Raw genomic sequence first — 26,321 nt, 5'->3', positions numbered from 1 at the left:
GCCAGCGTAAAGGCCAGAATCTATTGCATGGATAATTGTCCATTAACATTTAGCAGTTTACAAGACATCACCCAGACATACACAAGTGGAAAAAAATTGGTTAAACACTGATCCTTCCATTTTCAACATGAATTTATCATTATATATATATATATATATATATATATATATATATATATATATATATATATATATATATATATATATATATATATATATAAAACTATGCACTTCAATTTCTTCTTGGCATGCATACGTTCAAAAGTGTAAATAATAAACATACACTAACCCCTAGATAAGTCCTAGATTGGTTTTCAGAACCTTCATATTGCCTATATTATTAAACTCATCATATATGAGCCAAAGGCTATGTGCACACTTGTCAGCAGTGGCTGTGTTTAAGAAAAAATTGGCACCAAAGTGGAGGGAAGAAGGGTAAAAATAGATGCCATTGGGGTGCATTTAATACGGAAGCATAGAAGCTCAGGATGGTGTGCCTCGAGTGCTCGGGTCTTGGGTATTTCTACTAGGACAGGGCGAAGTAAAGTCTTGCTATTACTTCGTTTTTTTAAAAAAAGGTGGCATTGAATCTGTGTCATTTTCTAAATTAAAAACTGACCCATATGAAAGCAGAATAAAATGTGTAAATAGCCTTATTGTTAACCTGTTTACCCCATGATTAAACCAATGTCAGTCCATAAGTGATCAGCATAAAGGATTTCGCTGTACAGCTGAATGTTCTTTGTTCGAATTTTTACTACGTTGTTTGAAATCACAAAAATATTTGAAAGCAGTAAACAGGTTAAAAAATGAGTACATTTTGGTCTCATTAATATATGCAGCACACATCTATGCCCCATGCTGTTATGTATAAAGTGTTACATGCATATTATATACAATATATCAAACATACATTCAACTCCTGACCAGCTACACGCTTATATGAACACAGAGGATGAAGTATGTGCCGTAATGCTCAGCATGCATAATAGAGCTGCTTTCCTCTGTCTTCTTTCTTGGCTACCCTGTAATGCTCATCCCATTTTTACTTCTCTTTAATCGGCCTTGTCCATATAGCACGTTTTATTTTTATTAAACTCTGTAACTGAAGAAACAAATCAACCTCATTCCAGCTTTCATTCTGATTATATGCACTTTCACCTTTAGACTCAATGTTTCTGCACTTGTTATAGCTTTAGATGTTATTTGAAAATTAAATATATCTTTTAATTCCTTTTGTTTGACACACACAAAAAAAATAATTGAACATCTTTGGAGCATGCTAATCATGTAGAGCAATAAAGCCTGATATTATGTGTCTTTCAGTATTGCTACTTTTCTATATGTCTCTATTTTATTTTTGGTAAAGAATTGCTGATCTCAGAGATGTACTGTAGCTAAAAGCTGGCACAGGACTTGCAGCAGGCCCTGGGTGGGAGCAAACAAGCCACTCTTGGCCAGGGTATTTAGGTAAGGCAGCAGCCTAAAGTTTTGTCCTGGGTGAAGGAAAACTTAGCTTGTCAGTTGTAGTTGATACTCGTTTTCTACATTCTATGTAAGCCTCCAAATAAACATGCAGAGGCATGCAAATCATTCTTTTATGCCCTCGGTGGCCAACTATGCAGCTTCAACCACTGGTGTGTAACACAGATACATAGCTTCTGAATGTACAGTAGGCATAAATAAACAATTTACGAGTCTTTGCCCACTGTGCCAGAAGTAACTATTCATTTCTTTTTTTATCATTTCCTTGCTGTGTGGGTATGTGCTGAAAGCAAATATGTCAAACATGTAAATGCCTTTTAAGAAAATCATCCTATATTTCAAAGTACTTGAGAAAAAGGACTTTTTGGTTATATGCAGCGAAATATGGATATTTACCTAGGAACATCCATCAGCTACATCACTGAATAGGATAGGGGCGGGATGTTCAAAGAAAAGCAGCCTGGAAATGGTAATTAAATAGATTAAAAAAAGCTCTTAAAATTGCATTTTCTTTACATAAATAAATAATAGTTACACTTTATAGGGAGACTGTCAGTTCCTGCAGGCTGTCCTGGCTGCCAGCAGCATGGTCTAGTGACAGGCATGCTGATTACACCAGTATGTCAATCTCACTGGAGAGAAGTCCAACAAAGCTCATGAATATTCATATGTGCATGCTCCACCTGGCCTCCAGATGCTGATTGGCAGGTCCCTCTGTGGGCGCAGTAGCAAAGAAGACCCACTGGACCACTCAGCTCCGAATTAGCAAAGCTTTAAAGGGCCACTCCAGTGAATGTTTTTCATTCATAGGTAAGTGAGAGAGTGTTACCTTGTATACTTATTTCTTTCTGTCTGAAATTCCCAGCCTTTTTCTCCTCAGATGGTCATGTGATCTCAATTCTGACCAGCTCAGATTTACTTGGGGCTTTGTGTTCAGTTTCTAGTCAATTTCTCAGTCTGTATGATTCTATTATGTGGAGTGTACCACAGAATAGGGGAATACAGACACACAGCTCCTGTCACACAGTTATAATGAAGGAGATTAAAGCTCATCCTCCTGACTGTATACTTGTGGTTTGTAGCTTATTTAGGTGAATATTGAATACAGATGGTAATAGCAGTGTTGCAGAGATAGTACAAGTTGTAGCTGATCATGTAATGACGAATCATGGGATTGAAGTGAAAACAACATCAAGGTAGTGCTTGATAAGCATCAAACAGGGAGCTGCACTCTATGGAATGACTGCAATACACAGAGGATAACCCCAGAGTGTGGCAGGCAATCAGATTCCACTGAATCTTTTCACATAAAACTATACATCAGTCTGCTCAGCTCCTTCTGCTCTATAACATCATGCCTGCAGTATGGACAGCCTGTTTTAGCTGACAGATTTCCTTTAATGTTTAGTTTTCAAATAAGTAGACAAAAGTTACTGTGAACTAAGCCTTCCCTTAGCTGTAATTCAAGTGCATTACAGTGTCTATGGCTACAACGGGACATCCTGCAAAATTACTGAACCTTATGCTGTTTGAAGTTTGGTTCGAGTGAGCTGCAAGAGAAAATCTAGGTGGATTTCAGTGCATGCTGAAAATTACTAAATGTAGAGTATTAAGTGAGATATTCACTGCCAAATCCACATTAATACTGGACATGTGAGATTTCCCAACTGACATATAATCATAGCCTAAGGCTACCTTCACACAGGCATACGAGAAACCCGGCCCGATAACGGCTTCTGAACGTGTGTTCTACCCACAGACCCAATGTGTTTTCATGCAAAAAAAAACAAACTTGTATCATGCGTGTTGGATGATCGGCAAGTGTTTCCCATTGTTTTTGATGGAAACATCACATCACACTCGTGTGCACATCACATGGCATGCAATGTGTTTGACTGTTCCATTGAAAACAATAGGCGATGCGTTCCGAGTGACTCGAAAAAACAGGACATGCAGCACCTCTGTGAGGGAAAACATCGCTCACGTGTATGACTCTATTCAAAAGAATGGAGTTCATACATGCGCAATTTTGGGGTGTCTCGCAAAGCACAAAACTAGTGCCAGATTCACGCTTATGTGGATGTAGGCTTAGTCCAGTATTTTGCATTTGCAATTGTAAATGAAAACTAGGAGTGGATGCAAACACAGGAGGTGTGAAAATGTTTTCATTCCACTTTTACTCTGTTTAGAGTACACACATGGTTTGGGCTTCCAAATACTTATGCAAAATCCTATCTTGGGACAGTGGCCCTGGGATACCTTCAGATGGCCATATAACACAACCACATTTTAGCTGCAATCACTAAAACTGCTGCAACTCTGCTGAACCAACCCTAAGTTACCATGTGCAATGATGATATAAATTCAATGATCTCAAGAAAGCATCACATTCTGGGAATCAATTAAATTGCAGAGGTGAATACCATTCCAATGGGTGTAGTAAAAACACATATCCAGTTACAAGTATGTTTCAATAAATTACCAATAAACATTTTAGTTTTTAGCACTTCAGAAAAGTGATCAAGTCCTAAAGCATATAGATGAACATGCTGGCATGATAAGAATGAATAAGGGGATTTTGGCTCTTAAACAAAGTTTCTCATTATAGTTAGCCCTGTACATCAACATTTTACTGTTTGCATGCAAGTGTATGTAATGAGTGTAATACACAGGCTTGACAACAATTATGCAGTGTAGTTTCTAAAGACAATCTATCTGCAAGAACAAATAGAGCCTCTTGTTATAGTGGCCAGTGAGAAATTGGGTAGGAAATATTGGTTGGCTGCTCCCTTCTCCATGTCTTTCACATGTTGAATACATTCAGCAGTGCATTGCATGCTGAAATGTGTAGTCCACATCACAAACACTGAGCGATAGTGCTTGGAACATAGGAATCCAACAGACTGCAAAACCAGCAGCAATACTGAGGACACGGGTAAGTACCGCTCTTCTTTCCTGAGCAATTTTCCTATAAATAGTATACAAGAACCACTATGAACATATTACTTACATTTTGCGATATACTTTAATATATCCAAAAACCTCTTCTACAGCTCACTTACAGAGACATGAAAAGCTTATGTCTGCCCAGTTAAAATATTCTGTCTATCTGCACCTAAAAATTATTTATAAAATATTTAGCATACAAAAAGTTGAGCGAGTAAATAATAAACTCATTTCCACATATAAACAATGTTTCTAAATTGGTTATGTCATCTATAGATAATAAAATGAAAAGATACTTTCAAGTAACTCCCTGGGCATATGAAGCCCAAGATTTCTATGAAAATGAGATTAATCATATGCCTACATTACCGCTATGCTTGGCCCATTGATAAGACTAAGTTAGATTTCTGATCTCACCACAAACGTGCTTATTAAACCGAGTATTTCTTGTGAAATAGAAAAAATAGATTTCTACAAATAAAAACATACTAAAAGTTACACCACAGACAATATGCACAAGTCATTTATAGCTTTTTTGTAGAGAAACACAGTATTGTTAGGAGTCCCTTTTCCCTACCTAATGCTAGTTGTCCATCTTTTGGGTTGAAAACAGTCTTACGTTCTTCAGGCTGAGTAACCGAGTCAATATATGCCCTTATTTGTGACCTCTAAACCCACAAGTGCCCTGACTTCCAAACTGTTCCTCCTCATCGCATGTTCATCTACGACAACAAACCGCTTTGTGCAGCATTTTACATAGCAATATTTTCCCTTATCTGTCGCCTGGTAATTGTTAAGCATTGTTATTACCATGATTATAATAGCTATTTCTACCAGGTCTTGTCATGTCTCTCCAATAAGCCATGTTATGTAGTTGAGGATATGCTGTACCTGGTTACAGATTTGAGAAAAGGTTTGTTTTAGAAAATACGGAAGACGTTTCAATGATTCTGGCATGCCAAAATGTGGTCTCTCATGGAAATACAACTAAATATACAATAACAAGTTTGAGGTTAATCTTGTTGTAGTGTACATATGCAGCAGCAGCAGCTTTTAAAAGAAATGTGACTTTCACTTTGGACATGTACAGCATACGCAAATGTCTATTATCTTTCAGGCTAGAAGCATATGAGCTGTTTTTCAATCCTTACCAAATTTTTACAAAAATGTATGAAATATATTATTTAAATATTTATTTAATGCAGATGGATATTTCAATTAGACTATTTACTATGTTAATGTGAAAGTGACTGTATATATATTAATAGAATTTAAACGCTTATTTTTGGAAGACTAATACTTCACACAGTTTTCCTTCATCTAGCTTAAGAGAACAATAAAAAAAACTGCTAGAACACAAAGTGAGGCATAGCCCAAATATGCTTTTGAAGTTGACCCAAAGAAACTTCAAAAACACGTACATTACAGAGAAACTGCTTGTTTACTGATGACACCTCTTTATGTGTTCCTTACGTCTTGGCTGCTGTGTTGTAGGGAGAGCCTGTGGGTTTAGCAGAAGGTGCTTGTAGTCTGCATAGCAGAGTGTGAGGGTCAGAAGGAAGGGAGAAAGGGAAAAGATGTGAAGAAAGGGCTCATTACTTCTTGGAGCCCGCCAGTGCAAGATCCACCTCTTCTTCTGGCTTCAGTGGGTGCCACTGAGCAATGGGACGTCGGGGATTGGCCAGCATGTCAGACCAATGGCGAAGCTCAGTTCCTGTGGCACTGCATCCAACAAAGATCTTGCCGATTGCCTCATTTTTACCCAACTTGTCATAGTCCAAAACAGTAATTACAACTTGCACTTTCTATGAGAAATTTGGGGAAAAAAAAGTTAATATACAGGAAATGAAAAAATATATTAGTTACATGATATAAAATAACATTATAACTGCCATATTTCATGCAATAGCCCAAAATGAAAATTAGATAAAAAAATGACATATATCTTTAAATCCAAAAACTCAGCCTTTGTAGTGTTATTCCTAAAGGCCCATTTACACAGGGCAAGTGTCAGGCAAATGATGCCTGATACTCGTCCCTGTGTCTTCCCGCTCCCGTGCTCGTGCTCATGCACGTGCACGTGCACATGCTAGCAGGGCTGACTCGCACACGGAGCAGTCAGCAGGGGGAAGGGGCAGTGTAGAAGATTTCTCTTCTCTCGCTCCCACGCTCCTCTCCATTCACATAACACAGTGGCCGTTCGCTACTGAACAGCCGCTGTTTAAACTGCCCGATGAGCTTCATTGCTCATCTTTTATGCTGCATAAAGTAGCGACGGCCGCTGTGTTATGTGAATGGAGAGGAGCGGGGAAGCGAGAGGAGTGAAATCTCCTGCACTGCCCCGCCCCCATGCTGGCCGCTCCGAATTGTGACTAGATATGGTCTGCAGACAGACAAATTATTGCATAACCAAATTAGCACCTGACCTGAGGAACTTTTGCTGCTATCTTTAAAGAAAGTCAAATGATGAGGACAGCTTGTGTTAAAAGGGGGGAAAGTTGTTGTAACCCAGTACTGGCACTTCTGATTATTATTAAAATCTCAGGGTGATGGTATTACCATATGCATTTTTATTGTACTAGGTTTCACTATATGCCAGTATCTCCAGTATATCTTGAGATATAGAAATATGCTGGCCTTAGCAACTGGGAAATCTCCTGCTATGGCTCAGCCCCTTTGTGCTACCTGAGCTCTAATTGGGTTAGGAGGGAGTGGATCTGGAAGGTGCCCAATTGTCAAAGCTTTTAAAATGCTATACGATTTCCCCTCGGCACTCCTTTACCTCCTTAGTGACCAAGCCTATTTGTGCTTTAATGACCAATACAAATTTTGGAAATCTGACATGTATCATTTTAACATGGTTTAATAACTCTGTTAAGGTTTTGCATATCCAAGTGATTCTGACATTGTTCTTTTTGCCACATATTGTACTTCATTTAGGTCATAAAAATAGACCAATAGAATGTGGATATTTATCAAAGGCGCCAAATTTGCAAAAACAATTGTCATTTTCAATTGCAATATCTCATATATGTGCAAACATACTGTACAAATTTTTGATAAGATATATATTTCCATATGTTTACTTTATTCTGGATGCACATTTGAAAAACTTTAGTTTTTTTTTTTTTCAATTTACGAGATGAACATGATTGCAAAGGCTTATAAGCGTCGGAATGATGGATACCCCCACAAATGACTCCATTTTAAAAAGTACACACCTTAATGTATTCACTGAGGGGTGTCATGAGTATTTTGACCCTACAGTTTCTTTTCAGGAATTTATGCAATTTAGAGGAGAAAAAATAAAATTTCATATTTTTGCAAATATGTCATTTTAAGGGCAGGTTTTTTTTCTATATTAAAATGAGGATTTACACCCCAAAATGAATACCCTTGTTTGTCCTGTGTTCAGAAACATACCCATTGTGGCTCTAATCTTATGAAAGAAGCAGCCGATGGCTTTTAAAGCAGAAATTTAGCTTGATTCGTTTAGGCCCCATTGCACACTTGTAGAGCCCTTGAGCGGCCAAAACGACAAAAAAATACCACAAATGACCCCATTTTGAAAACTAGACCCCTTAACAAATTTATCTAGGGGTGTATTGCGTAGTTTGATCCCACAGTTTTTGAATGAATCTAAGCAAAGCAGAAGGAAAAAGTAACGATTTGCATTATTTGGCAATTGTGTCAATAAAAAAAAAACAGTTTTTTTTGTACAGCACATATATGAATGAAGACTTTCACCCCAAAATGGATACCCCTGTTTGTCCTGGGTTCAGAGACATACCCATTGTAGCCCCAATCTGCTTGTAGGACACTTGGCTAGGCCTGTAATTGAGGGAATACCCACTGAATTTCAGGGCATAACTAAATAAATTCAAGGTGCAATTGCACACTTCAGCAAAAAATAAATAATAATCCCCCCACCACCATTTTTTGGCATACCCTAAATCTTAGACAAAAATAATAATGTAAAAGTGGCGCTCTGTGAGGCTTCATAAGCTTAGCTTTCTGAGGGTGCTTAATCCCTTCCCTCCCCAGGGAGCCTGGTACTTCCCGCAACAGGACGTAATTTCATCTCCCCCGTGGCCCCCGGTGATATTTCTTAAAGGTAGCTGAGAGCCAGGGGATTTCAAATTTGCCTGGCCTCACGGCCTTCTGCGCATGTGGCTGACGTCATGACGTCTGTCGCGCTTGCGCAGAAGACCAGCGTCAGGTCCTGGAGGATCAGATCGACGCGGGACATCGCGGAGGAGGAAGGGGGTGAGAATTTTCAATTGCCCTCATGGATCCGATCCATGAGGGGAGCTGAATCTTTAACTTTTTATTTACTTTCATGAGATCACCACTATCCATTGGATACACTTGAAAAAGGTCGTGCGGCCGAAACGCGTTGTGTATTGTATTTATCCTGTACATTAAACCGTGGAACCTTTCATCACTGCTGGTTTGTGCCACCCCTTGATACGTCATCTTGGATTAGGAGGCGCCTACGCAAGGGGCGCCTCCATGAAGTAAGTTACATAACTAAATTTCCATATGCATATTTTCCATTTCCTATGGTATGAGCGCTGAGGACTTTTTTCTATTTTATATCCATTTCTCCTCCCTCATCATATGATCAGAGTTTCCTCTAGCCGCTCTCTCATATTTATATGAGTTTGTCTCCAGCACCTACGAACTTCCTTCTTTCTTTAGAATTTGGGACCATCTACTAACTACACTTCCCAGCATCCTTCGAGCGAGTGCTTTTCCTCTATCTTTCTACTAATCCATTGGATAGCGGTAACCGTGGGGGGCTTCCCGCAGCCCCTCATGACAGCGCCAGGTTGTCGGCTACCTCCGGTAACTGTCAGCATGGAGCTGTAATGTCTGCAGGGTTTTAACTCCTAGTGGAAGCATGTTTTTACAGCCCTGGGGATTAAAGCCCAGCAAAGCCGGACGTAAAAAGTCTATGGGGTGGTCACTAAGGGGTTAAGCTCCCTAGCACTCAGCACCTATTCATATGCATTAGAAGAGGTACCGACTTTCACTGACATTTTTCACTTTAGCGATAGAGCCACTGGCTGAAGCTATCCAGTCGCATCAATCTATCCAAGGTGTTACAGTACATTATCGCACTTTTAAGGCCAGTCTTTTTACGGATAATATACGATTGTTCCTACGCTTTCAATACAGCCCGCAAACGTATCCCTCAGTGCTCTTTTCTATCCTCTCCAACTCTATGCTACTCCCAAGTTTACATAACATATCTCTAACTTTCCGGTTCTTAATAAATTAATGCGGAGACTTCTGTTCTTGTCATAATCTTCCTAATGAGGACATTTTCAGTTTCTTCCAAGTCTATTACTTTCTTTCCTCTATTAACCTATGTGCTGGCCTCTTCACAGCTACTCAATTTGAGCTCATTTGTCAAGCAGAACCCACAAGGAGAGCTTTAATTTTTTATTTTATTCACCTTCCTTAATTCTCTGTCATCCAATGCCCCTCTTCCGTTTATGTCTAAGTGGGAGACCGATCTGAATATTTGTCTATTCTCCGTGTGCTTGTCGCATTGTCTCCAAGGGGTGCTATCAGGTTTCCTTAGTAGAGACTGCAGGTAAAGTTCTGCATCAGACATATGTTCCCACAGAACTTCATTATTTTTCCAAGGTGCTGCAGCCAGGGGACTGAGATGTTAGAAAACTATGTCAGTCAGAGTAAATTGACAGCTCCTCCCCTAGTCTGCCCCCCTTCTGTGAACATGTATCCACTGCCTTTCTAATGAGCTATTACAGAGGGCTGTATGATGGTGTCAGGAGATGATGGAGAAGATCAGAGCAGAGAAAGCTACTATTACAGAGGGCGGTAATTAACTCCAGGTGAACTTTTTGCTCTTATCAGTAGTGAGGGGGAAGGACCAGTAGCTACTTAGAAAGAAGATGAGATAGAGGAGAGATAGCTGTGTAGTAATGAGTGGGTGTGGTTATGCCACACTGCCTCTGAAAGAGGAAAGGAGAGGGAGAACTAAGCTTGTGCATTTCATGAGAGAGACCCGCTGATCAGTGCTGGGAACACCCCTGAGCCACAAATTGAAGGTAGGCAGCCTGCAAACCAAGTATGAGGTTTTCTAAATGCATGAGAAGGAAAACTTAATGCAAAAAAACACAAATAAGTGCATCTTTTTTTCATCAGGGACTTCATAAGATGTGTGCATTGATTTTTTTATGTTTCTCTCCTTTGTTCAGTAGTTAGCCACTTTAGCATTATGTTTAGAGTACACCTAAATTTCCAAACAGCTTATGCTCATTTAATAGCTTTAATTTTTATTTTTTGTTTTACCACTGTAAGTCAAGGCTGAAGTGCATCCCTTCTGCAATCTACTGCTTACCATTAGGCATTCAGCTTCCCTAGAAGCTGAGACATTGGATGTTTACCTAGCTGTGGGGGAGAGGCTGTCTTCACAAGCTCAGCTCCCCTGAACTCACACTGCTCTCAGATCTGAAGTCAGTGTGTACACAATCACTGCCTCTCCTGATCTTATACTTACCTAACTAGGTATGTGCACTTATCTTTATGTTGTATTCATTATATGCATCTCCAGTTTGCTGTGGGCAAAGTAGCATCATTCTTATTGGACTGATCAATATTAGCTGCTTTACTGGGTTTTGTGTGTTTTTGAATGGTCACAACATTTGCATGTTTGTAGCTCTGTATATACGCTGTGACCATGCAAACACACAAGACCTAGTAAGGCCTCCTGTCCAGGGACGTCATTTACCGGCGACAAATCACGCCGTCTGAAGCTTTCCATAGCATTACTATGGAAAGCGCCGGCCCCGTGTCCACAAGCAGAGAATCATTGGGATTTTCTGCTCGTGGCTGGCAATTCGCAGCATGCGAGTTGAAAGCGATGGGTTGTAGGCAACCCCCACATCAATGATCTTCGGGGAAGGGCTTGAAATATAAGCCCTTCCCTGAAAATCAGCCCTAGCTGTGAAAAAAAAAAATATAAAAAATTTTTTTTTACTCACCTAGAAGAACTGTCCAGCCCTGGCAGTCGTTTTCTGGAGGCCCCATTGAAAACAATGAGCGATATTGCAGATTTTTCTTAGCGCTGCGAGGCTTGAGTGAAAATAATCACAAATGAGTATGAAACCATTGAAAATCATTGGTTTCATAATCATGCGTTTTCACTCACCTTTAACATCGCAAGAAAACATATTGCTAGTGGGTAGGAGCCCTTACAAAGCACAAAAAATATTAAAAATGAAAAAAAAAAATCTTTTCCATATTTAACTTAAAAAAAGAACATATGTGGTATGGTCATGTCTATAATAAATCTATTGAAATATCATATTCTTTATCCAATATGGTGATTGGCATCGTGAAATAAATTGGACTTTTTTAGTCATCCCATCTTCAAGAAAAAATTGAAAAAAATCATAAGCACCCCAAATGGTACCAATAGAAATTACAGCTCACCCCATAAACAAACCATCACACAACCTCATTGCTGGAAAAATAAAAAATATATGTTGACAGAAAGTATTCTTTATTTACCTTAAAAAAAGGCTTATTATATTTTTTAACCTCTTGAGGACATGGCCATTTTTTATTTTTTTTTCATCTTCCTTTTCTCTCTCGAAATACATTTCAACTTATTGTTCACCAGAGAGTTTTAGAGAGGAGCTATGCAAATACTAAACTTTAGGAAGGCAAAGTTTGACCAGCTCTAAGATGCCCTTAACCTTATTGACTGGGATAATGTCTTCAAAAAATAAGAGTACACATAATAAATGGGAAATGTTTAAAACCATCTTAAATACTTACTGTGAGCAGTTCATATCTTACAGGAATAAAATACTTAGTAATAGGAGAAAACCAATATGGCTTAATAAAGATATAAAGAGGGCAATAAACAGCAAAAAGAAAGTGTTTAAACTACTAAAACAAGAAGGCAGCGAAGAAAAACTAAAAACCTGTAAGGGAAAATATACATTATGTAAAAATCTGATTAAATCAGCAAAGATGGAGACATAGAGACTTGTTGCAAAGAGAGTAAAACTAACTCTAAACTGTTCTTCAATTATATAGTAAAAAGATTAATACTGAAAGTGTTGGCCATTTAATAAATAATGTAGGAGAAATTGTAGACAGTGATGAGGAGAAAGCAAATCTATTAACTAGTTTTTTCTCCAGTATATTCACAGAGGAAAATGAAAAGTCAGATGATATGCTGACTGATAAAGTAAACTCTCTACTAAAGGTCACCAGTCTAACCCAGGAAGAAGTGCAGAGCTGTCTTAAATAGATTAAAATACACAAATTCGTCGGATGCCGATGGCATACACCCTGGGTTTTAAAAAAAATGAATGTGATAGACAGACCCTTGTTTCTTATATTTAAGGACTCTATAGTTATAAGGTCTGTTCCACTGAATGGGCGTATAGCCAATGTGCTGCCGATATTCAAAAAGATGTCAAAAAGCAAAGCTGGAAACTACAGGCTGCTAAGTCTTACTTCTATTGTGGGTAACAAGTTTGAAGGTTTTCTAAGAGATGCTATTCTGGGGAACCTCAAAGAAAATAGCTGTATAACTCCGTATCAGCATGGGTTTATGAGAGATCACTCCTGGCAAACCAACCTTTTCAGCTTCTACAAGGAGGTAAGGTCTAGACTGGATCTTGTATATCTGGACTTTTCCAAAGCGTTTGATACTGTGCCACATAAAAGGTTGATATATAAAATGAAAATGATTGGTCTGGGCAAGAATGTGTGTAAGTAACTGGTCAGTGATAGAAAGCAGAGGGAGGTTATAAATGGTACAAACTCTCTACATCTAGAGCAGTGTTTCCCAAACTTCAGTCCTCGTGGACCCCACAGATGTTCTTACTATAGAATATCCTGAAAACATGACCTGTTGTGGTCCATGAGGACTGGAGTTGGGGAACACTGATCTAGAGGATAGAAGGTTTCTACACCACATAGAAGGAGGTTCTTTACTGTAAGAGCAATGAGACTATGGAATTCTCTCCTGAGGAAGTGGTGATGGTTAATTCGATGAAAGAGAAATGCACATGACATATGTAGAAAACCTACATATTTGTTGCGCATATACACACAAAATCAATGCATTTGCACATACGCAGTGTATTTGTGCTAATTCTCTTGTGTACCAAGTCCTTACTGGGTTACAAATTATGACCTCTGTGTGCTGCCAGGCAGGTTTGTTGAATTCCTCTAGAATATGGCATAGAATAAATCATAGTAGGATTTTTGTTTCCTTTTAGATTCAGCAGAAAAACCTCTGAGTCCTGCATATACGAGAATGGGAAACCCATCATTTCTCCATAGCGTGCAGTGTGTATCCGACAGCGGACCTGCTGGGATGGCCACAAAGATCTCTAGAAATTCTACTTTCTAGAACTGACCAGGGCAGACAAGCCCAATTAAGAGCAGACGGAGCCGGCTAAGGGCAGACGGAGCCGGCTAAGGGCAGACGGAGCCGGCTAAGGGCAGACGGAGCCGGCTAAGGGCAGACGGAGCCGGCTAAGGGCAGACGGAGCCGGCTAAGGGCAGACGGAGCCGGCTAAGGGCAGACGGAGCCGGCTAAGGGCAGACGGAGCCGGCTAAGGGCAGACGGAGCCGGCTAAGGGCAGACGGAGCCGGCTAAGGGCAGACGGAGCCGGCTAAGGGCAGACGGAGCCGGCTAAGGGCAGACGGAGCCGGCTAAGGGCAGACGGAGCCGGCTAAGGGCAGACGGAGCCGGCTAAGGGCAGACGGAGCCGGCTAAGGGCAGACGGAGCCGGCTAAGGGCAGACGGAGCCGGCTAAGGGCAGACGGAGCCGGCTAAGGGCAGAAAGAGCCGGCTAAGGGCAGAAAGAGCCGGCTAAGGGCAGAAAGAGCCGGCTAAGGGCAGAAAGAGCCGGCTAAGGGCAGAAAGAGCCGGCTAAGGGCAGAAAGAGCCGGCTAAGGGCAGAAAGAGCCGGCTAAGGGCAGAAAGAGCCGGCTAAGGGCAGAAAGAGCCGGCTAAGGGCAGAAAGAGCCGGCTAAGGGCAGAAGGAGCCGGCTAAGGGCAGAAAGAGCCGGCTAAGGGCAGAAAGAGCCGGCTAAGGGCAGAAAGAGCCGGCTAAGGGCAGAAAGAGCCGGCTAAGGGCAGAAAGAGCCGGCTAAGGGCAGAAAGAGCCGGCTAAGGGCAGAAAGAGCCGGCTAAGGGCAGAAAGAGCCGGCTAAGGGCAGAAAGAGCCGGCTAAGGGCAGACAGAGCCGGCTAAGGGCAGAAAGAGCCGGCTAAGGGCAGAAAGAGCCGGCTAAGGGCAGAAAGAGCCGGCTAAGGGCAGAAAGAGCCGGCTAAGGGCAGAAAGAGCCGGCTAAGGGCAGAAAGAGCCGGCTAAGGGCAGAAAGAGCCGGCTAAGGGCAGACAGAGCCGGCTAAGGGCAGACAGAGCCGGCTAAGGGCAGACAGAGCCGGCTAAGGGCAGACAGAGCCGGCTAAGGGCAGACAGAGCCGGCTAAGGGCAGACAGAGCCGGCTAAGGGCAGACAGAGCCGGCTAAGGGCAGACAGAGCCGGCTAAGGGCAGACAGAGCCGGCTAAGGGCAGACAGAGCCGGCTAAGGGCAGACAGAGCCGGCTAAGGGCAGACAGAGCCGGCTAAGGGCAGACAGAGCCGGCTAAGGGCAGACAGAGCCGGCTAAGGGCAGACAGAGCCGGCTAAGGGCAGACAGAGCCGGCTAAGGGCAGACAGAGCCGGCTAAGGGCAGACAGAGCCGGCTAAGGGCAGACAGAGCCGGCTAAGGGCAGACAGAGCCGGCTAAGGGCAGACAGAGCCGGCTAAGGGCAGACAGAGCCGGCTAAGGGCAGACAGAGCCGGCTAAGGGCAGACAGAGCCGGCTAAGGGCAGACAGAGCCGGCTAAGGGCAGACAGAGCCGGCTAAGGGCAGACAGAGCCGGCTAAGGGCAGACAGAGCCGGCTAAGGGCAGACAGAGCCGGCTAAGGGCAGACAGAGCCGGCTAAGGGCAGACAGAGCCGGCTAAGGGCAGACAGAGCCGGCTAAGGGCAGACAGAGCCGGCTAAGGGCAGACAGAGCCGGCTAAGGGCAGACAGAGCCGGCTAAGGGCAGACAGAGCCGGCTAAGGGCAGACAGAGCCGGCTAAGGGCAGACAGAGCCGGCTAAGGGCAGACAGAGCCGGCTAAGGGCAGACAGAGCCGGCTAAGGGCAGACAGAGCCGGCTAAGGGCAGACAGAGCCGGCTAAGGGCAGACAGAGCCGGCTAAGGGCAGACAGAGCCGGCTAAGGGCAGACAGAGCCGGCTAAGGGCAGACAGAGCCGGCTAAGGGCAGACAGAGCCGGCTAAGGGCAGACTGAGCCGGCTAAGGGCAGACTGAGCCGGCTAAGGGCAGACTGAGCCGGCTAAGGGCAGACTGAGCCGGCTAAGGGCAGACTGAGCCGGCTAAGGGCAGACTGAGCCGGCTAAGGGCAGACTGAGCCGGCTAAGGGCAGACTGAGCCGGCTAAGGGCAGACTGAGCCGGCTAAGGGCAGACTGAGCCGGCTAAGGGCAGACTGAGCCGGCTAAGGGCAGACTGAGCCGGCTAAGGGCAGACTGAGCCGGCTAAGGGCAGACTGAGCCGGCTAAGGGCAGACTGAGCCGGCTAAGGGCAGACTGAGCCGGCTAAGGGCAGACTGAGCCGGCTAAGGGCAGACTGAGCCGGCTAAGGGCAGACTGAGCCGGCTAAGGGCAGACTGAGCCGGCTAAGGGCAGACTGAGCCGGCTAAGGGCAGACTGAGCCGGCTAAGGGCAGACTGAGCCGGCTAAGGGCAGACTGAGCCGGCTAAGGGCAGACTGAGCCGGCTAAGGGCAGACTGAGCCGGCTAAGGGCAGACTGAGCCGGCTAAGGGCAGACTGAGCCGGCTAAGGGCAGACTGAGCCGGCTAAGGGCAGACTGAGCCGGCTAAGGGCAGACTGAGCCGGCTAAGGGCAGACTGAGCCGGCTAAGGGCAGACTGAGCCGGCTAAGGGCAGACTGAGCCGGCTAAGGGCAGACTGAGCCGGCTAAGGGCAGACTGAGCCGGCTAAGGGCAGACTGAGCCGGCTAAGGGCAGACTGAGCCGGCTAAGGGCAGACTGAGCCGGCTAAGGGCAGACTGAGCCGGCTAAGGGCAGACTGAGCCGGCTAAGGGCAGACTGAGCCGGCTAAGGGCAGACTGAGCCGGCTAAGGGCAGACTGAGCCGGCTAAGGGCAGACTGAGCCGGCTAAGGGCAGACTGAGCCGGCTAAGGGCAGACTGAGCCGGCTAAGGGCAGACTGAGCCGGCTAAGGGCAGACTGAGCCGGCTAAGGGCAGACTGAGCCGGCTAAGGGCAGACTGAGCCGGCTAAGGGCAGACTGAGCCGGCTAAGGGCAGACTGAGCCGGCTAAGGGCAGACTGAGCCGGCTAAGGGCAGACTGAGCCGGCTAAGGGCAGACTGAGCCGGCTAAGGGCAGACTGAGCCGGCTAAGGGCAGACTGAGCCGGCTAAGGGCAGACTGAGCCGGCTAAGGGCAGACTGAGCCGGCTAAGGGCAGACTGAGCCGGCTAAGGGCAGACTGAGCCGGCTAAGGGCAGACTGAGCCGGCTAAGGGCAGACTGAGCCGGCTAAGGGCAGACTGAGCCGGCTAAGGGCAGACTGAGCCGGCTAAGGGCAGACTGAGCCGGCTAAGGGCAGACTGAGCCGGCTAAGGGCAGACTGAGCCGGCTAAGGGCAGACTGAGCCGGCTAAGGGCAGACTGAGCCGGCTAAGGGCAGACTGAGCCGGCTAAGGGCAGACTGAGCCGGCTAAGGGCAGACTGAGCCGGCTAAGGGCAGACTGAGCCGGCTAAGGGCAGACTGAGCCGGCTAAGGGCAGACTGAGCCGGCTAAGGGCAGACTGAGCCGGCTAAGGGCAGACTGAGCCGGCTAAGGGCAGACTGAGCCGGCTAAGGGCAGACTGAGCCGGCTAAGGGCAGACTGAGCCGGCTAAGGGCAGACTGAGCCGGCTAAGGGCAGACTGAGCCGGCTAAGGGCAGACTGAGCCGGCTAAGGGCAGACTGAGCCGGCTAAGGGCAGACTGAGCCGGCTAAGGGCAGACTGAGCCGGCTAAGGGCAGACTGAGCCGGCTAAGGGCAGACTGAGCCGACTAAGGGCAGCAGAGCAGATCAAGGGCAGAATAAACTGACTAAGCAATTCTCTTTCCTAGATCGACAGAATGAGAGGACAGTATTTTCATTATATAGAAATAAACAATGCCAAATGTGATCATTACTTTCTTGCAAAGCAGATGCTATTTTACCTGAATTTGTTCAAAAGGAATCTCAAAACTGAAGGATTCATTGAAGTATGGGTTCAGAGTCTTCTTTTTCACTGTAGTTTTCTTCTTTTTGAGTCGTTTTCCATTTTGCATGAGGTGAATCTTTACATATGGATCTAAGATTACAGAACAGAAATAAGGTTAAAAAACATTTCCCATTAAAATGCCCTGAAGGCTCCTCAGCTCATGTCTGCCCGAAGATCTGCAGCAACCCTCCTTCTATTGAAGAGCTGGAGGCAAGCGGTGCATTATATTAATTCTAGGAGTTGGGTTGTCATTCCCCCTTGGAGTGATGGGTGGCCGCTTTTCTCCACTGCCCCTCTCTTTCTGTCTTGTCATTATAGTTTCCTGCTGATTTCCCAGTCTGTAGTGTAATGTCTCTGAGACCTTGCAGACACTTGTCACCAGCTTATTATTACTTCTATCCCTGTTCTTGATCCAATCAGATGTCCAGTCCAAATTTGGATCCTAGGGAGAGACATCATTTAACCTCTTAGGCACCAAGCCTGTTTGCTCCTTAATGGCCAAGCCAAGTTTTGGAAATCTGGCATGTGTCACTTTAACATAGAATAACTCTGTTAAGGTTTTGCATATCCATGTGATTCTGACATAGTTTTTTCGCCACATATTGTACTTTCTTTGCGCCATAAAAATAGACCAATAGAATTTGTAGATATTTATTAAAAGCGCCAAAATTAGGACAATTTTTAAAAAATTGACATTTTTTTCACATTTTCAATTGCAATATCTCAAATATGTGCAAACATACTGTACACATTTTTTGATAAGGTATATATTTCCATCTGTTTACTTTATTCTGGAACCACATTTGAAAAACTTTCTTTTTTTTTTAATAACCATTTAGAAGTTGAACAAATTTAACATTATATTATCAACAGTTTGATGAACACTTTGTTTTCCTACACCAAGCCAAGATTGCAAAGGCTCATAGGTGTCAGAATGATAGATACCCCCACAAATGACCCCATTTTAAAAGCTACACCCCTTAATCTATTCACTGAGGGGTGTCATATGTATTTTGCCCCTCACAGTCTTTTTTAGAAGCTAATGCAATTTTAAGGAGAGAAAAATAACATTTCAAATTTTTGCAAATATGTCATTTTAAAGGCAGCTTTTTTTCTATAGTGCACATGAAAATGAGGATTCACACCCCAAAATGGATACCCTTGTTTGTCATGTGTTCAGAAATATATCCATTTTGGCCCTAATCTTATTTCTGCATTGAACAACAGGGCCCAAAATGAAAGGAGCAGCTGGTTGCTTTCAGAACAGAAATTTGCACATAGAGTTCTCCCATAGAAGGCAGAGACCTCTTCAGACTACAGGTCTCTATGCTCCCGATGACTACTGGAAAGGGTATCTCTAGTTGGTATTAACCCCTTGAGTGGCGGGTTTCCTACCACCCTGTCGTGCCCACCAGGGCAGGTTTTTTAAAATGGTCTAATCATTGAATGTCTCAAGAGCCATTACCTTTTTATTTTTCCATTGACATGGCCATATAAGGGCTTGTTTTTTGCGGGACAAGTTGTGATTTTTTTAAACGGGGGAGGAAAAAAAGAAATGGGGAAAAAAGAAAAAAAAGGGCCATGTCATTAAGGGGTTAAATAATGTATTAACTTCCTTCTCTGGGTCATTACGACGCATGGATACCACATGTGTGATTGTATTTTTGATTTTTTACAAAGTAAAGGGAGACAAGTGTTTTTATTATTTTTTTTATAATTTTTTAACTTTTTTATTTATTTATTTTTTTTTTATTTTAATTTTTTGTCCCTTTAGGCCGCCTGCAGACGAGCGGGTCGGATCCGGCAGCGAGAAATCTCGCCGCGCGATCCGACCCCAGAGCCTGCAGGGACGAGCGCGTACTCACCCGCGCCTGGCGGCCCCGGCTCTTTGATGTGCCGGCTGCCGCGCAGCCGGCGCATGCGCAGACCGGAGCCGGCGGCCAGGTGAGTGCGTGCCCCGCAGAAAATTAGAACATGCCACGGTTTGTTTGCCGCGCGAGATTTCGCGCGGCCAAACCGCGGCCGTCTGCATAGGAGTGCGTATTGTAATGCACTCCTATGCAGACTTTCAGCGGCGGAAATCCCGCGGGAAATCCCGCGGCGGGATTTCCGCTCGTCTGCAGGCGGCCTTAGGGGACTTCCACAGGGACCCATCAGGACCCCCTGATCACATTCCGGGGGTCCGATGGTGACAGCCCTTTACATGCTGCACTGACAGCCCTTTACATGCTGCAGTCACATAGACTGCAGCATGTAAAGGGTTAACACAGCAGAGATCGGAGGTTTTCTCTGATCTCTGCTGTAAGAGCTAGTACCTAGCTGTCCTCTGACAGCCAAGCAGCAAGCTCTCCCTGCCACAGAGACCATCGGCTTGCTTCTGACAAGCCGATGGTCTCTATGGCAACCTGTAAACAAAGTAGGATATTGCCGGCACATCGGCAATATCTTCTGCTGGTTTTTCAAAGTCCTGCACTGCTCTATGTGGGTCTGTGCAGGCAGAACACAGTGCCACAGCTTGTGGCATTGTGCTCTGCAGCTCCCATAGTGATACATAGCCCGGAAATCTTCCGGGCTATGTTGCTATGAGCAGTGAAGCTCGTCCCGGAAAATTTCCGGGCGTGCCACTCAAGGGGTTAACAGAGAAGAGCAGCAGCAGAAAAATGGCAACAGCCGTAATCGTACAGAAAATGGAACAACTAAATCAGAATATAAAAATAGATTAAAGGAAAAGAAAACATTTCAGTATTTGCCCCAATTAGTAAAAAACGTCCATTGCAGCTCATTCATTCCAATCCACCACACATAAGGCAAATAAAGGCTTTGTACTTCTCCACATTGTTTACAAAATAATTCATCCTTAATTTCCTTCACCCCTTCCTGCCCAATCCAGTACATGTACGTCATGGAAAGGAAGGTGTTCCAGCAAAATGCAGTATATTTATGGCATACAGGGCTCAGCAGCTGACCCCGCACCATCTGCAGCAGAAACTGGCTGTGACTGACAGCCTGGGTCCCGCATCAGCAGCGGAAATTTTAGAGAACACGGATTGCCGCAGTTAACTGCTTGCATGCAGCGATCATTGATTGCGAAATGTACATACTGTTGCGCAAGATGCGTGCTCGTCGCACATTTGGAAGCCCAAATCCTGTATCTAAATGAGCGACTGGCAACACTAAAAGCCATTGACAACATGAAAAGGAGTTTGCTGCTCACTGAGCACTCGCTGGGGTAGAAACGGGGGTCACATGGTAGTTCAGAAGAGCAAGGGGAGCAGGCAGTTAGCTGCTGGGTGACAGTTAGAATGGGTTGAAGTCTGTCAGATTGTGCTGGGACTTTGTACCCGGCGGATGTATGTGTGTGTGGCTACAGGTTAACATCTAGCCCAACATCAGGGCTATTTGTGGACACACGGCCCAACTGTGACATTGAATCCAGTGGCTGTTTATATATGTCCCTGGCTGCATGAAAACAACCAAACATTCAGCTCACTATCAGGGCTGTCTGTGGGCATATGGACAATTAGCGTAATATCAGGGCTTATTGTGGACATCTGGTCTAATTTAGACATTGACTCGAGCGGCCGTTCATATGTTGTCTGTGGCTGCATGAAAGCATTGAGCTCATTATTAGGGCTCTATGTGGGCATTTGTCTGAATTGTTACCATCCTGATGTATCAGTTACAGCTTTATAAGTGGCTGAGAAAACGCGTCGATGCTAGGAGCTAGAAAATCTGATGTTGGGAAATCTAATACCCATATCAGTTACAGATTGAAAAGAAATCAGGGAGAGCGCCTCACACATCGGGAACGAACATATAGAAAGCCAAATTCTACTTACCCGGTGTCAGGCGGAATACTAGTAAAGATACCCTGCCTGCACCTCCAATCCTGGTGGGCTTTAAATCAATATCTTTGAAGGTTTCTTCCACTTAATCCAAAACTTGGAGAGCTGCAGCTTTAAGGGGAACCCCGATTTTTCACAAAGAAAACGGGTAGCGAAAACCAAATACCAGAAAAAAACCCTTATTCTCCTGCGCTACCAAAAACGGATAAACCTCTATTTTCAAAGATATTCTCCAATGGCGGTCCCGTGACGGCAGTCACCATGTGGGGTGGTTGCTTATGCCTCCACGTCACTTCCGTTGACGCTCGGGCATAGTGGGCGTTCCACAGTGCCTCTCACTGGGACGCACTCGACGTTCTCCTATGCCGATCATGTGACCATGATCACCATGTCAGGTGATTACCTGCGTCCGTACGTCACTTGCGCGGTCACTGGAGCGCATTAACCGTTCCACAGTGACGGTCACATGACTGCAGGCCGTAGAATGAATGAACTTCCATACTTAGTTTATACAGGGCTCCTACATAAATCTAAATGCATGCCTTTTTGAAAATTTCTAAACATATAATTTAAGTCATATAACCTCTTTTCCATCCTGTCATCATACGCCCCACTGTTTTAATAGGATGATTATGCAGTTTACATATTCTGCAGCGCTTACAATACAGGGCAAAATAACACAAGACAACTGTTACACAAAGTAATCAATTGATGGAAACAGTAGGGGTGAGGGTTCTGCTCCAACGAGCTTACATACTACAAGTAATGGGGTGATACAGAAGGTAAAGGGGCTGGAGATGTGCACGGTATGGTGAGGTGGAGGGTGAGGGATGCTATACACACAGACAATGGTCAGGCCGTATAGTGGCGGAATTGGGATGGCAGTATGCCATCAGTTCAATATTAAATCTAAAGTGACTTTTTGGTCCCGTTTTTTCTAGTAGTGTGGAACATCAAGCACCTTAGTGGTCTATTTCATCAAACCTGGTTTCTTCCCATTATACGGGGTTCTATTTAAGCTATATATGTTTTGTCTTTGTTTCTAGTAGTGGGTCCCGTATTTTAAATATATTAATACAAGTTATATTTTAGTTAGTAGGTTGTACACAGTGAATTCCAAGTCTACATAGGAACCGATCTGTCCCAGTGAACAGTTAGAAGGGGTAGAGCGGAGAGAACCAGGGAGGCTAGTCCTGAACTGGCACACCACAACAACTTTGCAAAGTTGGCGGATGAAGGGGATGCCATTACAGAGCTAGCACTGCTGCAGCACGACATGCCCTCTGAACACCAGAGAGTTGACTGCTTCAGTGAGAAGGGGACGGAAAGTGCAGGGCAGGTTAGACAGGTCCTAGTGCTGGGGAATTCAATTATAAGGGGGATAGACAGGGCAATCTGCCATAAAGACTGGGATCATCAAACGGTGTGTCCTCTTCCTGGTGCTCGAGTTTGACACATTGCGGATCAGATTGACAGATTACTGGGAGGGGCTGGAGAGGATCCAGCGGTCACGGTGCATATTGGTACCAATGAACAAATTAAAGGTCAATGGAGGGCCCTCAAAAACGATTTCAGGGACCTAGGATCCAAGCTTAGGGCGAGGTCCTTCAAGGTAGTTTTCTCCGAAATACTACCTGCATCACAAGCCACACTAGAAAGGCAGCAGGATCTTAGGGAGGTAAACAAGTGGCTCCGGAGTTGGTGTATGAAGGAGGGGTTGGGTTACTGGAGAACCGGGCTGACTTTGCTGTTGGCTACAGGCTCTACCGAAGGGACGGGCTGCATCTGAATGGGGAGGGTGCAACTTTGCTGGGGGAGAAGATGGCTAGAAGGCTGGAGGAGTGTTTAAACTAGGGACTGGGGGGAGGGCAAAAAGAGAAACGGGGGTAGACAGTGTAGACCAAGTAATGAGAATGGAGGTCGAGCAGGGAGTCGGGTTAGTACAGTTAGAACTGACAGAGCAGCCAATAGTACCATTAGTAGCACAATGAATATAAAGAACAACTATATAAATTGTATGGCAACGAATGCAAGAAGTCTCATCTGTAAAGTAGGTGAGCATTGAAGCGAGAATGACTGATGAAAATTACCATATAGTGGGAATAACAGAAACATGGCTTGATGATAAGTGCGATTGGGCGGTGAATTTACAGGGTTACAATCTCTTCAGAAGAGACCATGGGGAACAAAAAGAGGGAGGGGTATGTCTGTACGTTAAATCCTACTTAATACCGAGGCTACGGGAAGATATAGGGGCAGGACATGAACGTGTGGAATCTCTGTGGGTAGAAATACAGGGAGAAAAAAAATAGCAAAATACTGATAGGAGTTTTCTATAGGCCACCAAAAGCAACAGAAGAAACTGAAATAGTATTATTAAGGCAAATAGAAGAGGTGTCAAACCGCAATGAAGTAATTATTATGGGGGACTTTAATTATCCGGATATAATATGGTAGAACGAAACCTGCAAATCTCACAAGGGTGATAAGTTCTTGAGAAGAATTAAAGATAATACAATAATATCTATTTGTATAGCGCCAACTTATTCCACAGCACTTTCAACCATGGGAGAAATGCAAACAATACAACGATTACAATGTGAGATACAATCAGTTTGAAATAAATGGGGTGGGGGTGGTACAGGAGGTACAAGGGGGGGAGCGAGGCATGGGGAAACACAGGCAGTAGGGGATTTCATGTGGAAATCAGTTAGAAAGCAAACGGGGTGGGGCGGTAAGGAGGTGCAGGGGTAGAGGTCCTTTGTGATAGGCAGGGTGGAAGGTGTGGGGAGCCACAGGGAGGGGCGGGGAACTAGGTCAGGAGATTTGGTATGCCTCCCTGAAGAGGTGCGTTTTTAAGGTGCATCTGAAATTTCGTGCATCAGGAATTGTCCGGATGCCTTGGGGTAGAGCGTTCAAGAGGGTGGGTGCTGCTCTGGTGAAGTCCTATAGGCAAGCATGTCAGGTTCATATCAGAGAGGTGTTTAGTCTGAGTGTGTTAGCGGATCAGAGTGAGCTGGCTGGGTGGTGTACGGACAGGAAGGAGGCGATGTATGGTGGCAGGGCGCCATGCAGAGCTTTGTGCGTAAGGCTGAGGAGTTTAAATTTAGTTTTGCAGTGGATGGGCAGCCAATGCAACGACTGGCATAGTGCTGAGGTGTCTGAGTAACAGCTTTATAGAAAAATGACCCTAGCTGCTGCATTTAGTATGGATTGGAGTGGAGCCTGGTGCGGGGGAGGCCGATGAATAGCGAGTTGCAGTAGTCGAGTTGGGAGTGGATGAGGGCGACCACAAGTATCTTTAGCGTGTACATGGTGAGGAAAAGTCGTATTTTAGCAATATTTCTTAGGTGCATATGGCATGTTTGGGCCAGAGATTGGATGTGGGGGGTAAAGGAGAGGTCAGAGTCCAGTGTGACCCCAAGGCAGCGGGCATGCTGTCTGGGGGTTATGATAGTGCCAGACACTGGAATAGAGATATTGAGGGGAGGTTGGTTAAAAGGCGGAAAGACAAGGTGGTCAGTTTTAGAGAGGTTAAGTTTGAGAAAAAGGGAGGACATAGTATTAGAGACAGCGGACAGACAGTCTGTGATATTTTGGAGGAATTGTTCAGAGAACTCATGGGAAGAGGTGTATAGTTGGGTGTCATCAGCGTAGAGATGGTATTGGAGGGTGAATTTGTGGATGGTTTGTCCAATTGGGGCTGTGTAGATAGAGATGGGGACCAAGGACCGAGCCCTGGGGTACCCCAACAGCGAGAGGAAACGGAGAGGAGATAGAGCCAGCAAAGGAGACACTTAAAGAGCGGTCAGAGAGGTAGGAGGAGAACTAGGAGAGTGCAGTATCCTTTAGACCAATACAGCGGAGCATAGTGAGAAGGAGGTCATGGTCGACAATGTCAAATGCAGCAGAGAGGTCAATGAGGATTAGTAGGGAGTAGTCACCTCTCGACTTTGCCGTTATCAGGTCATTTGATACTTTTGTGAGGGCAGTTTTGGTCGAGTGCAGAAAGCGGAAACCAGATTGGAGGGGGTCGAGGAGTGAGTTCTCAGAGAGAAAGCATGTGAGGCGGGAGTAGACCAGGTTTTACAGTAATTTGGAGATGAAGGGAAGGTTTGAGACGGGTCGGTAGTGGGCAGCATCATTCGGGTCAAAGATAACTACCTTACCCAACTCGTGCGGGAGCCAACTAGAAGGAGGGCCACTCTGTACTTATTATTAACTAACAAACCAGACAGAATGTTGGGGACGCAGGTTGAGGGACACTTGGAAAATAGTGACCACAATATAATTAATTTCCAACTGCCATTCAGTAAGAAGCTTTATCAGGTAGGGACAAAAAAACTAAAGTTTAGTAAAGCAAAATTTGATCAGCTCAGAACTACTATCAGTAACATTAATTGGGACAACATCCTCGTAAAGAACAGTACAGACGACAAATGTGAGAAGTTTAAAAGCATCCTAATTACCTCATGTGAGCAGTTCATACCCTTTAAATACAAAAGAACTACAAGTAGAAGGAAACCAATGTGGCTCGACAAGACTGTAAGGGTGAATTAACGAAAAAAAGAAACTGTTTAAACTACTAAAACAAGACGGCAGCGAAGAAGTGCTAAAATCATACAGGGAAAAAAACAAGTCATGTAAAGAAAGGATCAAAATTGCTAAGGAGGAGGCAGAAAGACTGATCACCAAAGACAGCAAAAATAACTCT

General features: G+C 44.5%; 1 protein-coding gene across 1 annotated transcript in view; it reads right to left on the bottom strand.

The window, feature by feature from the left end:
• Positions 1-233: 233 nt before the first annotated feature.
• The window catches only part of LOC136625810 (synaptotagmin-2-like), a 154,555-nt gene continuing 128,467 nt past the window's right edge, over positions 234-26,321 (bottom strand). Inside the window, exons 9-10 of the mRNA XM_066600323.1 lie at positions 17,719-17,852; positions 234-6,236 (exon numbers count right to left, since the gene is read on the bottom strand). Coding sequence (XP_066456420.1) covers positions 6,027-6,236; positions 17,719-17,852 — 344 coding nt within the window. The 3' untranslated portion in view covers positions 234-6,026. The remainder of the gene's footprint in view (positions 6,237-17,718; positions 17,853-26,321) is intronic.

The sequence above is a fragment of the Eleutherodactylus coqui genome, chromosome 4 (assembly GCF_035609145.1).
Source record: "Eleutherodactylus coqui strain aEleCoq1 chromosome 4, aEleCoq1.hap1, whole genome shotgun sequence".
NCBI lineage: Eukaryota > Metazoa > Chordata > Amphibia > Anura > Eleutherodactylidae > Eleutherodactylus > Eleutherodactylus coqui.
The sequence above is the reverse complement of the archived record's forward strand: the minus strand, read 5'-3'. Positions and strand labels throughout refer to the sequence as shown.